General features: G+C 42.4%; 1 protein-coding gene across 1 annotated transcript in view; it reads right to left on the bottom strand.

The window, feature by feature from the left end:
* Positions 1 to 15,677, bottom strand: part of CACNA2D3 (calcium voltage-gated channel auxiliary subunit alpha2delta 3) — an 860,744-nt gene that overhangs the window by 467,291 nt on the left and 377,776 nt on the right. Inside the window, exon 6 of the mRNA XM_054595275.1 lies at positions 10,066 to 10,197. Coding sequence (XP_054451250.1) covers positions 10,066 to 10,197 — 132 coding nt within the window. The remainder of the gene's footprint in view (positions 1 to 10,065; positions 10,198 to 15,677) is intronic.

Below are 15,677 nucleotides of genomic sequence, written 5' to 3'. Positions count from 1 at the left end.
TCATTTCTCAACGTCCCTCAAGTTGTTGGACCTGTGGGCATCATTCGTAGGCCTCTGGGCAGAGTTGGGCTCTGTCCCTGGACCTGGGTAAGGTAATGTCTATAGCCTCGGGGGGGAGGAGGGGAGGGCAGAAAGCATTTGGTAGGTTTTTATCTCAGAACATACACAGGCTTGCTCTTTCCTGATTCCTGTTTTTAAGATCAGGAATTTTGGCCCAGCCTTCCACACTGAAATAATATAAAATGGCCCTAATTCTGCTGTAAAATGAAGTTTGAATTTCAGGCTTTGAGGCCTGGGGAGTTTTGCCCATGTGTAAAATGGGATCCAACACCCTTAGCCTCATGCTTTGCATACTGGTCAGGATATGTCCAGGCTGACATTCTTTATTTACAACTTAGTTTTTAAGAATAAAATTTCACTTAAAAAGAAAAGTGTTTGCTGCCTAAAGATAGAAAATCATTGCTTTCAACCATCAGTGCTGCTCAGGGATAGAAGATTTGAAACATAGACTTTGGAGTTGAGAAAATTAGAGTAGAAAAATTATTTTCACAGGAGAAAATCGTGACTCAGATGGTAGCACTGAGAGTCTCCTTTCCAATTAAAAATGGCCAGCTTTTGGACCACACTGGGCCAGTACCAGTCATGTGTTTAAGATAACACCCCCAAATTATCACACAGATGACTATGAAATGGCAGTCTGTAACCCAAAGGGTCATTTTGTTCTGTCTTCCTTGTACCTACATGTCCCACCTGTAACTGCACCTAATTTAATGAGTTCCCTGTAACAAATCAGAAAGACATATGAGAAGCCACTGCCAATGGAAGGCCATTAGGTAACGAAGATAAAATAAAACTGACATGATATTATACACCAAGGGACCAAAATGCAATCTGTTTTAAAAACATCTGACAAACTGCTTTGAATAAAGCCAAGAATAGCTAGAATCACACAGTTCTGACACATAATGCAATTATATCCTTGGTGAGGCTAGGTAATGTTCCAATTTGTAATTCCGCAAAGAGTTGGTTTGAATCCAATATAAAGAGAATTTATCTTTTAATGTGTTGACTCCTGGTAGGCGGTCAGCGGATGTTTCTTGAATTGAATTGTGGGTAGTGTTCTTAGACAAGAAGCACATTTGACCATCCTCTACCCCACTCCCACTCTGCCATCCACCCCTCACATCCCTGTGCACTCTACCAGGGGGAGAAAACGTGCAGTTCTCTCTTACTGCCCCAGCATCGAGGCCAGGGTGTGGGGGGAAGGAATTAATGACACCACATACTTTCCTTCAGGCTGAGGTCATTTCTATGCCAATGGGCTTGTGAGTCCTCCCAGCCACTCTGACAACTAATGAACATACAGCAATGACTAAGAAAGTTAGGCCCAGAACCTCCTGCCCTCAGAAAGCCCCACATCTAGCAGAGAGCACACACTAGGTAAGAAATCACAGAACCAGAGACATCAGAAAGAAGTACCTGAGGCTACATAAGTGTATAAAAAGGATTGTAATCATTAAGGTAAAGAAGCCTCTTCTTTAAGCTGAGAACAGAATGACTGTGCATTAGTTTTCTAGGGTTGATGTAACACAGGCCTACCAACTGGGTAGCCTAACAGAAATGCATCCTCTTGCAGTACAGAGAACAGAGGTCCAATACCAAGGTGCTGGCAGGGCCATATTCCCCTCCCCTCGTAAGGTTCTAGGAAGAATCCTTCCCTGCCCTTTCTTGGTTTCTGGTGGCCTTCAGCAATCCTTGGTGTTCCTTGACTTATAGCGGCATCTATCTCTTACATCTCTTCCTCCAGCTTCACATGGCTGTCTTCTCTCTGTGCCCTTGTGCCCTGTCCTCTTATTAGGACACCAGTCATCTTAGATTGAGGGTCCACCCAAATCCAATATGACCTAATCCCAACATACCTAACTACAACTACAAAGATCCTATTTCCAAATAAGGTCACATTATGGGGCTCCAAGTGGACATGAATGTGGGGTGGAAACACTATTAAACCCACTACATATGGGTAAGACTTTTAAAGCCTAAGTGAGGGGTCGCCATAGGATGAAGAAGAGTGCCCTGGGCAGAGAGAACAATGTTTGCAAAAGTTCCTGAGGCTGAGAATAGCAATGTCAAGTTCAAGGAACCAAAGGAGTGCTGGTATGACTGTGCACAGGAATGTCTGTGCCAGGGGCAAGGAGCCTGATGGTAGCAGTAGCCTCAAGGCCCAAGCTGTCCTGGTTAGGATGTGAGGCACACGCTGAGCGGGGAGGAAGACCACACCTCAAGTCAGTTCCAGGCACAGCTGCCCTGGATGCAACAATAAAGGTCACACCCTGTCTCAAAGTCAGGAATGGATGGGCTTTGGAGAGGGGTCCACTTGCTCAAATCTGACATTTGAACCAAAATCTCCATTTCACAGTAGGGACTTCAAGGTTCTCAGAGTTCAACAGTTTTTCCTAAGATTTCTAGTTAGGATGAAGAACTGATCTCCCCGATTTCATGCCACTGTTTTCTTCCTTACGCAGGCATGGGACACAGGCAGAGTGTCCCATGAGAAGTTCTACATGACGTTAGCATGAGTTACATGAATGAAAATAAAACTGATTTCTGTGCCCTGGGAAGGACGTCTGAACACCTTTCATTTGCTTACATGGGGATTGAATCCCTGAGTAGGACGCTAGAGGCAGCACTGACCAAACTAATTTGACCATTGAGCCCCACCCCCAAAATCTCACAGTAAAATGCTTTAGGAGTCAAACCTCAGGCAGAATTATCAGGCGGAACTATCCCCCCAAAGACATGCCAACTTCTTAGTGTATAATTTTTTGCACACATCAATATTTTGAAAATGTTTAAGTAACTTCAAATCCCAGAGAAATAATACTAAGCTCATCTCCACTGAGCCAACTTTGAGATCTGGGGAACTGTCACTTAACCAAGAAGTATCCCTATGAGCCACATAGTTTCCAAAAGTGCCTACATGCCTTTGGGGAACCCCTCCAGGCTGGATGGAGCATGAGTCTCAAGATAGGAGTGATGCAGCTCTGCAGGCCAGCTGCCATGCAGCCCTCTTTATCCCTGTGGTACTCGAGGCTTCTGGCAGCATTGGTGATTGCTAGTCCACCTGCTGCTGCTTTCAGAGGACACGGTCTCTAGGACATTCAGCATATCCCCCAGCTGGAACTGAAAATAATGTCAAAATCTCTACTGCAGATTCAAATGCTCAAATATGATAGAATTTAAAATATTGTACAACATTCCTATATTCCAAGCTTTGTCTGCCAAAGTCATTATAAACTATATTAGAGAGAAATTAATTTCATCTAAGACAACATACGACTTCACGTTCTCCTTCAGCACATGCAAATGAATAGCAGAGCCAGCAGAGCAGAACTTCATACAGCATCATCTGAAAATCAAGCCACTTGCTGCTAATATAACTTCATGTGACAAAACAGTGTAAGACCATCCAACAGAACTAAGAACTACAACAAAGCACACAATAAAAATCCAAATATCTTTTTAGCCTTTGGATTTATTTCTGCTTGACTCTAATCTCCTCTTTTCAAAATCTCTACCTCAACACAGGATGGCTTAGCCCATTGTTTCTCTTCTCTCCTTCATGCCAAGTCTTTTTCACAAAACTTCCTTGGCACTGCCAGTGACATCCAAGCCATCTCCACAAGCCACCAGCTGAACAAACACGTGCTATCACATTGCAGCCTGGGACTGCTCTTCCCTGCCTGAGAGCAAAATGCCCAGAAAAATGCAGAAAGAAAGGAGGGAAAATCAAGAGGTAGCAGATGTTTGTTTATCTCTAACTGGGTAAGTTCTGCCCAATTCCTTCCTCAACAAATACTTTTTACTTGCCCCCAAATCAGAAGTTTAAATAAATGCTTCCCAATATAACTTTAGATCTAAAATAGCTGATTTACACATATAATGAAATGCTAGCTTAATGTGAGTTGAATCATAGTCAAATTTAGCTTTGAAGTGTCTTTTGAGAAATTGGCTGTGTGTTCCTCCAGGAAAAAAAAGAATTATAAAGCTCCTTCATTCAACCAATGCCATCTCCCTTAACAATCTCTTGAGAAATCATTCACCATGATAAATGAGTAACACAAGAGTTGCTATGGGAACTGTGGTTTTCAATGATCATTCATTGAAGTGGTCCTGCTGAGCTGGTCAAGGAAGAGTACTCTGATGTCAACCATACTTCACCCACTGCTAAATCTGAGCTCGGAAAGGAAGATGGACAGGAGAATAAACACAAAGTGATGGTGTGCACAGAACATACACTTGATGTTTCACTAGCCAACAGCTTGTAGGAGTCCAGACTTGCAGAGAGTTCTTTACTTAGCCATCTGTCTCCTTCCTCACAGTGCTACTATGAACCAGCTTTCACCTTTGTGTTGCATAGAAATCATGTCAAAGACAAGAAAATCAGTTTCCTTTGTGATCAGCAAGCCTTCTACTGGAACAAGTTCCCTGAGATGTGGCTCTAGAATTGTGAGTCTGACTTGGGAAGGAACTGAGCTTCTTATCATCATGAATAAATTTAATTGGTGTCTGTATTTGACTAGATACTGATCTGTCTATGACATAGGTAGTTTTCTCTTAATATAGTTAAGGACAGTTACAGAGAACTGCCAGTCAGTCACATCATTTGGATAAAGGTAAGAATTGACCAGAACAGGAAGGATGGATCAGTACTGGTGGCCCCACCCAGGTAGAAACTGGGACTCACACAGGATTGTAAAACCATTAACGGGACAAGGCTCCCAGGAAATAGACCCACTGTGCAGGTATGACTTTACCTCCTGGAAGACAATGAGCCTGGAGAACCTTCTAACCATAACGAGGTGGTCATTAGGCATCATGAGGTAAGTTGTCAACAGAAGGAGGCATCCAGTGTGCACACTTGGTAGACATTGGGATAGAAAGGGTAGAAACTTAGGAGGACTTGGAGAAGAGGAAACACTGGGGGGCGGAGGGAGAAAGACAATGGCTCAGTAAATACATGTCTAAGTGACCAGCCAGTCCCCTCCTTGGTCACTTGGTCCCATTGGACTGCAGCCAGTGACCAGCTTCCCAGAGAGGCAGCTCTATTATTTCTGAGGACGGGAGGCTGCTACTACCAGTGTGATGGGGAACAATAGATCTGGTAGACTTTAATCTACCGAGTGATGTATCTATCTACAATTATATATTGAGTACAAATATATATTGAGTACCTACAATGTGTTATTTTTGGCTTTGGTGACAAATGATGGACAAAACAAATGTCTCTGTCCTTCTAGGGCAAATATCTCAGTAAAGAAAACATGGATTGAAAAGCCTGATGGCTCAGGACTGTAGGCCAGAGTTCATATTTTATAGGGTAAGAACCACCATGAAAATAAAGAAAGAGGTGGTTGAAGTACCAACACCATCACCAACACCATTTTACTCTGTCGGTGTATCCTGGTTTAGTCAGTTAATCTCTAGGCCATTGTCTCCTCATTTGTAAAATGCAGATTATAGTAGCTCCAGCTCAGAGAATCATGGTGAGGATTAAATCAGGCAATGTTTGTATAAGCACCCAGCTGAGTGCTCAATAAACAGCAGCCATTATCACCATCATCAGTTTGAATGTTAACATTCACAGAATTCCCAAAGTCTCCCCAGAATGAAACTGAAATAAACAGGTCTTTGATGAGTCCTGAGCAACCAATTCTGCAGAGCTCAAAGTCCCTTTAATACCATTTTGTTGTTGTTGTTATTGTTGTTGTTTTTTAGAAGAGCTTATCTGAAGTGCTCTGTTCAGTGAGACCCTTTTGCAATGCAGGTACTGCAAGGCAGCACCTTGGAAACGGTATCAGACGATAACTGTCTTTTCCTACAGGGTTCTGAGGTCTGTCCAGAAAAGTGCAGCCATTGTTAATATAATGAAAACATTTTGTGTGACATCAATGTAGCCTAGTTGCCAAGGAGACTGGACTGGAATCCACATGTGGGAACAATGACCACTTCACTGTACTAGTCAGTGGGGGTAGTAGACACCATTGAGTGAGCATGTATATTTTTTAATGTGTTGCCGTCACATTCAAAATGACTGAGCAAGTAGAACAACGAATCTGCATCCAATTTTGCATTAAGCTTGAACATTCCTCCACAGAAACTATTCAGATGATTCAGAAGGCTGCAGCTATGGGCATCTGGTAGCTTCATCATAACAACAAGCCCACTCGTGCATTACGTCTCATGCAGAGTTTTTTGGCAGAACATCAAATTATCCAGGTGACTTAGCCCCCCCTACAGTCCAGATTTGGTGCCCTGCAACTTCTAGCTTTTCCCAAAACTAAAATCACATTTGAAAGGGAAGAGACTTCAGACCATTGATGAGACTCAGGAAAATATGACAGGGCAGCTGATGGCATATGGGAGAACTGTGTGGGGCCCCAAGGTGCCTATTTTGAAGGGGACTGAGGCATCATTGTCCTGTGTATAGTGTTTCTTGTATCTTGTATTGTCTTCAATAAATGTTTCTATTTTTCATAGTGTATGGCTGGATACTTTCTGGACAGGCTTCATACACCATTCAACAGGTAGCTATTTAATTTTAAGTTCATTTTAATTAAAAGTAAATAAAATTCAAATTTTAGTTCCTCGGTCTCCCTAGGCACATTTCAAGTGCTCAAAAGTTACATGTGTTCAGTGGCTACCACATGAGACACTACAGATACAGAACATTTCCATTGTCCCAGAAAGTTCTTGTAGACAGCACAAAACTGTTGCCACATGCCCACAGCATGTAAGTGGAACTTGAATTATGCAGACATGGACAGCATCATCTATCCCAGGTATGCTACTAGGCTAATGCGACTAAAATTCTCCTTCCAATAAGAATTTCTTTCCACCTCCAGAAGTTGGGATTGGTGCTCCTTTTCTATGATCCCCCAGAACCCTCTGTTTCCCCTACTTTAGCATGAAACACCCGGTACCATGAGCACCTCTTCACATATCTCTCTCCCCATGGCAGTCATTGTCCCTTCTTTTAAGGATCCACTCTAGGCAAGGCCACATTAATCCTTACTCATTTCCATGGTTTCAGATGACTGGCCCTACCCACTGTCTAGTGTCCCTGGGTTCAGCATGGAACCACATGACCCAGACCAAGTTGATCCTTGGACTTTCCTCCAAGTTACTGAGACAGATGATCTCCCTTCCCCTGGAACCATAATTGAATAAAACTGCAAGCCTGTAGCCATGTTTACCATCATGAAGAGATCACCTGTCGGTGAAACAACGTCAGAATAGGGAAGGTAGAGATGAGGAATGAAAGAAAAGATTCAAAACCCAAATGACATTGCTGACCACTGGTATCCAGCTTCACCTCAAAACAGTACAATCCCTGGGTTTTGAGTTACCTGAGCCAGTAAATGTGTTTCCCTTGCTGCAGCTAGGTGTAACTGGCTTTCTATCACTTGTGATCAAAATCTGCAATGAATACATGACCCAACAAGAGGGAGGTTCACAAGGGCAAAGACCTCTTCTCTCTAGTTTACCATTTTACCTTCAGGGCCTCACACAGACCTCAGAACAAAGCAACTCAAGAGACACTTTGTTAAGAACAAAGAAATGTCCCTTATGCTTAAGAATATGCATACTTATCACTGATTTATACTATTATACTACTCTAAACATGGAAAGATGCATTCTGAAAAGGAAAACATACTAGCAAAAACTGCCCATGGACCACTTTTCCAATAATTATGTTATATCCAGGAGACCAGAGATGAGCACATGTACTCTCTTTTCAGAACTAAGCACTGAGTGACCCTGTACCATTTATCAGGGCAAAGAAACCCTTTGGAGGACTGTGATCTGTGTCTATATTAACATAGAAAAGATGCAGAAATTTTACAAAGTCAAAAGTCTGTTAAAAGAACTGTAAGCATTTCTGAGTCAACTGTTCTGACTGGCAAAAACCTTGTATGTAATTAATCTCCCCTATTATATAAGCTTTCTATTAGGATTCTTTTATTATAGACTGAATATTTGTGTCACCACCACCTGACATATTCATATATTGAAGCCTTAACCCCCAAAGTATTAGTATTAAGAGGTGGAGCCTGTGGAAGTTAATCAGGTTTAAATGAGACCAGGAGGGTGGAGCCCCCATGATGGGATTAGTGCCCTTTTAAGAAGAGTAAGAAACACCAGGGCTTCTTCTCTCTACCATGTGAGAATTCAGGGAGAAGGTGGCCATCTGCAAGCCAGAAAGAGGGCTCTCACCAAGAACTGAATCTGCTGGTAACTTAATCTTGGTCTTCCCAGTCTCAGAGCTACTAGAAAAATAAATGCCTATTGTTTAAACCAATCAGACTGTGATATTTTGTTATGACAGCCCAAGATGTCTAATACACCTTTATTTTCAAATTTCCTCACGACCATAGTTTGAGGACTTCCTGCTGGTGGAGACAACAAATGACCTACGGTTTCTTCTTTTCTGCTCTACCTTTATCCAAATGCCACATGGTAAGATGGTAAGATGTCCTTGTGGATTCCTCAAGGACTAGCCACCCACCATGCTCTAATTTCAGCAACATCTGTGTTAAAGTTACTCTCTGCCGAGTGTATCAAAGCAGACTACAATTTGGTGATACTAGAATTTTAACAGACCACTGTTTATTATAACATTATCTTTAATAAAATACTTATTGTTTCAAATTCTGTGAGCTCCAGGAGGAACATGCATGCCCTGCTGAACACTGTTCCTGAGAAATGTTGAATAATCTGGCAAAGCAGACATTCGGCAGGCAAGTCTCAGGGGACAGATGTTGTGTGCAAGGCAAACAACTCCTCAAGGCGGAGGCTGGCAGTCTCTGTGCCTCAAAGTGGGAAGACATCAGGTGCCTAGTCTTACTTAATGAAAACATAAAAGACTCCACTTAATTGCTCCAAGATTATGCAGGGTGTTTTTTTTCCCTTCTTTTAGGTTGAGCTTGTTAATTTGTACAGCTGTGTTCTTGGCACAATTGCAGCCTCGAGTCCTGTTTTCACAACCTGTAAGCAAAATTAAAACTTCCCTTTTTAATTAAAATTCAAACAAAGCCAGAATTAAATTCCTATTGCAAAGTAGAGGTCTGGGAAGGCCCCAGAATGAACACCTGTTCCACAGGCAAGATGGCCAAACTCTGACAAATGCATTCCTTTGAAGGTACTGTTGGTGGCCTTTAAGGATGGGTTCCTGACATCAGTGGTGCGTTGGTCACTTCAGCCTCTTCTTCCAAGGGCAGTCAGCTCTCGAGTGGGGAAACTCAAGGTCAGATTTTCCATTTCTTATACCTTTCAGTCAGAACTTAACTCTTCCCAGATATAACTAGTTCCCTTCCCTGATTATAATAATAGTAATAGTAGTAGTAGGAGGAATAGTAATAATAATAATAAAAGCAAGTCCTTGTCTAGAAAATTTAAATGGTATGTGTCACATGCCTATTCCCCACTTGTGGCAGCTCTATGAATTACCGTATTGAGAAAGCTGCTGGTCCCAACACCTGGTGCATGTGTGCGTGTGTGTGTGCAGGTGCAGCATTGCCATTCCTGTCCTGCACCTGACAATAGATCTAATAGTTTTTTAATTGAAGTATAGTTGACATGCAATATTATATTAGTTTCAGGTGTATAACACAGTGATTTGACATTTAAATACCTTGCAAATGATCACCATATTTAGTAGTAAACATCTGTCACCGAACAGTTTTTGCACTACTACTGACTTCATTCCCTGCGCTGCACGTGACATTCCCAGAACTTATTTCTTTTATAACTGGAATTCTGTACCTTTTAATCCCTTTTACCTGTTATTTCCATGCCCCCACCTCTCTCCCCTATGACAACCATCAGTTTGTTCTCTGATTCTACAAGCCGCTTCCTGTTTCGTTTATTCTGTTCATTCGTTTTGCATTTCAGAAACTTTCATTTTCTCCTAAGGGAAGGGAGAGAAATTTTAACCCTGAACCCAAAAGGAAGGTATTACCTATTCTTTACTTTGATTCATAATCCACCATGTAGGATACTTACCTGGATACTGCCTAAAAAAGCCCTTGGCACTCCCAAAGTACTGCCATATGAGAGACGGGTCACGGTCAAAGTTATCCACAAATACTTTGTTTAGCGATTCAGACCAATAAACCCCATTGACAATTGCTGGGTCTGAAAAAAAAAAAGAGAGAGAGAGAGAAGAGGATGTTACAAACCAAGTGAGAAAGCACCAGTCTGGCATCTCATACTGCGGGCAATTATCAGCACGAGGCTCACCTTGCAGGAAAGTGTGCAGAAAGCTACAGCTCCTGGAAAGTCCATACATCAGGGTTTCCCTCATCCTGCCCGAGCCCTCCAGCCCATCAGGAGCTCCTACTTGTGGCTCATTACTTGAAAGGCACATCCCTTTATTTCTAATTTTACCTCACACAACCCATAGTTATTGAGAGACTGTCTTACCATTATTTTCCACTTTTCCCTCTCCTGAGTCAGAGCTCAGCATTAAAAACAGGAAAAACATGTTTTTTTCTCACTGAAGTTACTTCAGCTAACATAGGCTAGTTCAAATTATCTCTACCTCAGACTTAGAAGCTGCCTTTTTTAAAAAAAACTATATATATATATATATATATATATATATATATAACATATTCATATATATACACGTGTGTGTGTGTGTGTATGTGTGTGTTGGAATTATGTAACTGCATCTCTCTACTTCTTTGGTTCAGCAGAGTGTGAGCTCCAAGAAGGAAGGAACCGCCTCTTTTTGGTCTTCTGCTGCATGACCACAAATGTACAGATTGATGAAGAGATGGATGGATGATTAAAATGAAGGTTGTTCTCCAGATTACAGACAACCATTTATCCTTCTGCTCTGCTATCCCATAAGCAAATTTCTCTTGCTCACTCTTAGCAGCCCAGAGATAACCCCTTGCCCTCTGTCCATAGGTGAGAATTAAGGGTATGCCCTGGCTGGTGTGGCTCAGTGAATTAAGTGCCATTCTGTGAACTGAAAGGTCACTGGTTCGATTCCCAGTCAGGGCACATGCCTGGGTTGTGGGCCAGATCCTTGGTTGGGGGTGTGTGAGAGGCAACCAATCAATGTATCTCTCACATATGGATGTTTCTCTCCCTCTTTTTCTGTCTCCCTTCTCCTATCTCTAAAAATAAATAAAGTCTTCAAAATGGTATCAAATTAAAACAAAAAAAAATTTTAAGAATTAAGGGCAAAGACACCTGGGGAGAATAAGCAAGTATTTCTCATGTACTGGTGGAGGCAGTGTGGAGGAGAGAGGATGATCTATGGCTGTCCACTTGTTTCTTTTTTTAACCTCTGAGACTCCTGTTTCAAATGATTTATACATGAAGCAACGTTCCTAAGAGGGGAAATAATTGTCTGTAGTCAGTATGAGGGTAAGAATAACAAGAGGATGAACATATTGATAACTAGGAAGTGGAGGGAGAAACCTCTGAGTCCCTCCTGGGGTGCAGGCACTGTGCTTAGCCCACCTCCTGCCACCTTCCCCAGCCCTCCCACTGTGCTTCACAGGGAGAAACTGAGTGAAGGTTAGGTGCTTTCCTAGAAGCCCCCTGCTAGTAAGTGAAAAACCTCTGCTCTGCATTTTTCTTCTCTGTAAAATGGGGATAATTGTGACCACCATAAATAGCTGTTTGGAAGGTTTAAAAAAATGGGTAGAAAAGGACTAATGGCAAAAGGCATTCACAAAGCTATCAGCGGAAGTACTCCATACTAGCCCGGAGACCCACAGTCTCACCAGAGTTCCCTGTGGGGTTCCAAGTCACAGCAATTCCACCATGGTGTCCTTATTCCAAAGATTCCTCCATCCTCCACAGGTGAGGGGATGAGGACAGACTGGGTCACTCCAGTCCTCAAGTCTCATGGCAAGACGATGAAAGAAATAATGTTACAAATGTTCATGTAATTCAGGTACACTGACAAACTCAGTATAGTGCACTCCATGCTCTCCTCCACACTTTGTTTGCCCTTTGTTTGCCAGCTGGTTGACCCCAAGTTGTTCGTCTGGAGAGGGCCAAGGCAGAGCCCACAGACTGGACCCTGACTCAGCAGACAGACATGGCATCTTATCTCATTGTCTTACCTCTGGCCACCTTATTTTTTCAGATCAGTTACTCAGATTCATTAGGCAACTGGGATTCTGTCTCTTATCTCAGGGGTAAGTGCTCTAACTCTTATGAACAATCATAACCACATCACAGGCTAGGAGAGTGAAAATGACCAATGACCAATTCAATGTTTTACCACAATGCAATTTTAAGAAAGACTTTATCTTTACAATCCTGGAAAATGGAGCCCTTTATTGTTCCTGTCCAAGCTTGACAATAATTATTCCGACTCACTCTCTGCTACAAAAGCCCCTTAAATTAATCTGCAAAGATGCAAATACAATAATGACACTGAAAAATCTATGGTTCTTGCCTCCTCTATTTTGTCAGTGTGATATAAAAACCTTCCACAATTAGAAGCAAAAAGTCCAGTTTACTAGCTAACTGTCTCAACATGTTAAGGAGTCAAAGAGTTTCCAGTCAGACAATTCTTTTTTCTTGAGGGTGGCTTCTTTGGGGGTAGTAAAAGGGTGTCCATGGCTCCAGGTGGTCCTGGAAACCTAAGATGATCCCCTGGGGATCTGTGAGCAGATTCAGAAATGCAGAAAGAATTGTGGTTGTCTGAAGATCATTACCCCGCTTCATCAAATCTTGCCCTGAAGTTCGGCCTCCTCAGGAAGAGGGGGCTTCAGTTTTCTGAGGGCGTGTGAACCGGAGGAGCAGAATCACTGAAAGATCTGATCTAGATAAAATGGGGCCTGTACTGCACCCACCCATTTGATCAAATATTTCAAAAAATACTTCCTCTGGCTTGTAAAATAATCATAGTGTATTGATTTCACAACCTTGCCTAATGAGCAAATTAATGCAAGAGAATATCTTGAATTGCTGTCCATTGTTACCATCATCTAAGAGACTGAAAAAAAAAATAGAAAACTGGTGACATTATTAAGTGGGGCATTCATCTAAATATTTGGATTTTAAAGACTACCTACCATAAGTTGAAAATGGTTTTCCCAACTCATTGCCAGAAACTCAAAGTGAAGTAGCTTGAAGGATCATGCACCCCAAATACCCAGGACCACAGCCTTTCCCGTCATTTACTGAGGAGGAGGTGAGCCTTCCACTGGGATGTGGACCAGCATCTGACCTGATGTCCCCTCTGTTGTCGCTGGGCAGATTTGTATAGTCACTTATAAAAAGACAGCATCCTCCTCAGTAACAGGCTTACTTTTTTCCTTGTTTGTGCTTTGTTTGAAAATTTGTTTAAAAGCCCCCTTTACTTCATTTAGGATTTTCCAAGAGTCTTAGATTAATCTGAGCTTTACCTTCCACCTCTTCCCTTAATCTTCTTAGGGGTTCAGTGTACTGTATTAGCTTTATATGGCCGCTATAACAAAACACCACAAACTAAGTGGCTTAAAACAGAAATGTATTCCAGAGGTAAAACTGAAATCGCAGTGTTGGGAGGGCTGGTCCCTTCTGGAGGCTCTGAGGAAGGATCTGCTCCAGGCCTCTCTCCTGGCTCTGGGTGATCTTTAGCAATCCGTGTGGTTTCTCATCTTGCAGATGCATCACTCCAATTTCTACCTTTGTCTTCACTAGGTCTGTTCCCTCTGTGTGCCAGTGACAAGTCACCCTCTCCTTTTCCTTTAAAGAAACCAGCCATTGGATTCAGGGTCCACCCTAAATTCAAGATGATCTCTTTTCAAAATCTTTAACTTAATTACACCTGCAAAGATCCAATTTCCAAAATAGGTCACATTTGCATGATGTACCAGAGGCCACTGTTAACCCAGTACATGTACTTGTACTCTCTGACTTATCCTACAATATACCCATATTCCATAGTTTGTGCATGCTCTTTTTAAATCTGAGTTTAATAAATGCAGGCATTTTACCCTGCAAAGGATGTTTAAAGATCTTCTCCCTTTCCATCTTTATGGGAACAATTCAGATTTTTACATCTGTGCCGTAATTTTATGAGCTTCCTGACCTCTGTCAATGGGTCCTACCTGTAATATACAAAGCTGGATTAAAATCACTTTCCTTAATGTCTGGTGTATGTGTCAGTGCTCAGCCTTCTGTGCTCAGGAAAGCAAACTCCACATAACACGGTCATTTCATCCAATGTTCCTGTCCGTTCCACATCAACGCATTATTCACATTGGTTAATGTGAAGTCCAGGAATAGCAGTCCTGCCCCCTACTTCCTCTCTCTTCTGAGAGATTAAATCACCTCTGATGCCAGTCAAAAATTTATCAGATGTTCAGCTTTTAGTAAAACAGACGACTAGCAGATGTTTAGACAGTAAGAGTCCCACACCACCTCTGTGATCAATTTGCAATTTGTATTTGAAAAGCATCTCACACATCCCTGATCTGTCTTTGTAATGTATCATAAACCCATCAAAAAAAAATTACCTTTGCAGTTTCTTTCTTTTATTTCCACCCATATAACTGTTCTCCCCTGTGGTTGGCACTTGCTACATGGGGGTCACCTGATGTTACAGATGGCTAACATGTTCTCTGCACACTCCCTCCTACAAGCACTCACACAACTTTCCATTCTAGTTCCATATCTTTGAATGATCTTGTCATCATCTTTCAGTCACCAGTTCCATCCAACTGAGTGCTGCCTGAGATGATCAGCCCCTTGGGTTCAAGCAAATCAATGGTTGCAAGCACTTAGCACAGCAATTGGCACATACAAAGTTCTCCCAAAATAGTGGCCGTCATTTACTCTGTGCATTAATAAGTGAATAAATAAAGTCTCAAGAAGAATGCCCAACTTTCATCCCCATTCCCTACAGCAGGCGTCACTGGGTAGCACCCTCACTGTGCTGCGAACCAGTCTGGAACTCTGGCTTCGAAGCTGGAGTCCCAGGTTCTCACTTGGCACTTGTTAGCTGAAGGCTCTGGACTTGTGACTTAACTCCCCTGAGTCCAGTGTCTCACATGTATAAGGAGATGGAGCAGCCCCTCCCTCAAAGTCTGCTAGGAAAAGTCATGTAAGGAGGGAGACCTCCATAGCTGTCATCCGGGACTTCACTCATCACACGCCATTCTGTCGCAAGCTCCCAAACCCAACCCCAGGGCAGCTTAGCTGTCCTAAGACTATCCACATGAGGCTCTACCTAAGTCTCCCCACCTTTCCTCAGATTATCAGGACAGGGTATTCTCGATGAATCTTTCATTCATTTGATCATTCAATGAATATTTATTGAGCATCACGTGTATCAAGCATTCAGGAGTGAACCAACAGACTACGAAGCTGAGGAGGGGAGATGACAGACAAATAAGTGAGACTTCCAAATAGAAATGGGTGCAACAAAGACAACAAAAGGAAATGGTAGGCTTGAGAGTTACTTGTGTGGAAAGGATGAAGTGGAGTTACTCCGATTGGGTGGTCAAAGATGACCTCTATGAGGAGAGACCTGAGTGCTAAGTAGGCATCAATCTCGGGCTTTGAAAGTATGTGTCTCCTGAGTATGAAATTACACCCAGCCCAGGGAGAGGGCCTGAGCCCACACAGGAGTTCTCCTCAGCACTGCACGCTGGATC

The sequence above is a fragment of the Pteronotus mesoamericanus genome, unplaced genomic scaffold (assembly GCF_021234165.1).
Source record: "Pteronotus mesoamericanus isolate MK-2021 breed Mesoamerican mustached bat unplaced genomic scaffold, CSHL_Meso_final scaffold_54, whole genome shotgun sequence".
Classification (NCBI taxonomy): Eukaryota; Metazoa; Chordata; class Mammalia; order Chiroptera; family Mormoopidae; genus Pteronotus; species Pteronotus mesoamericanus.
This window is presented reverse-complemented; position numbering and strand designations above follow the sequence as displayed.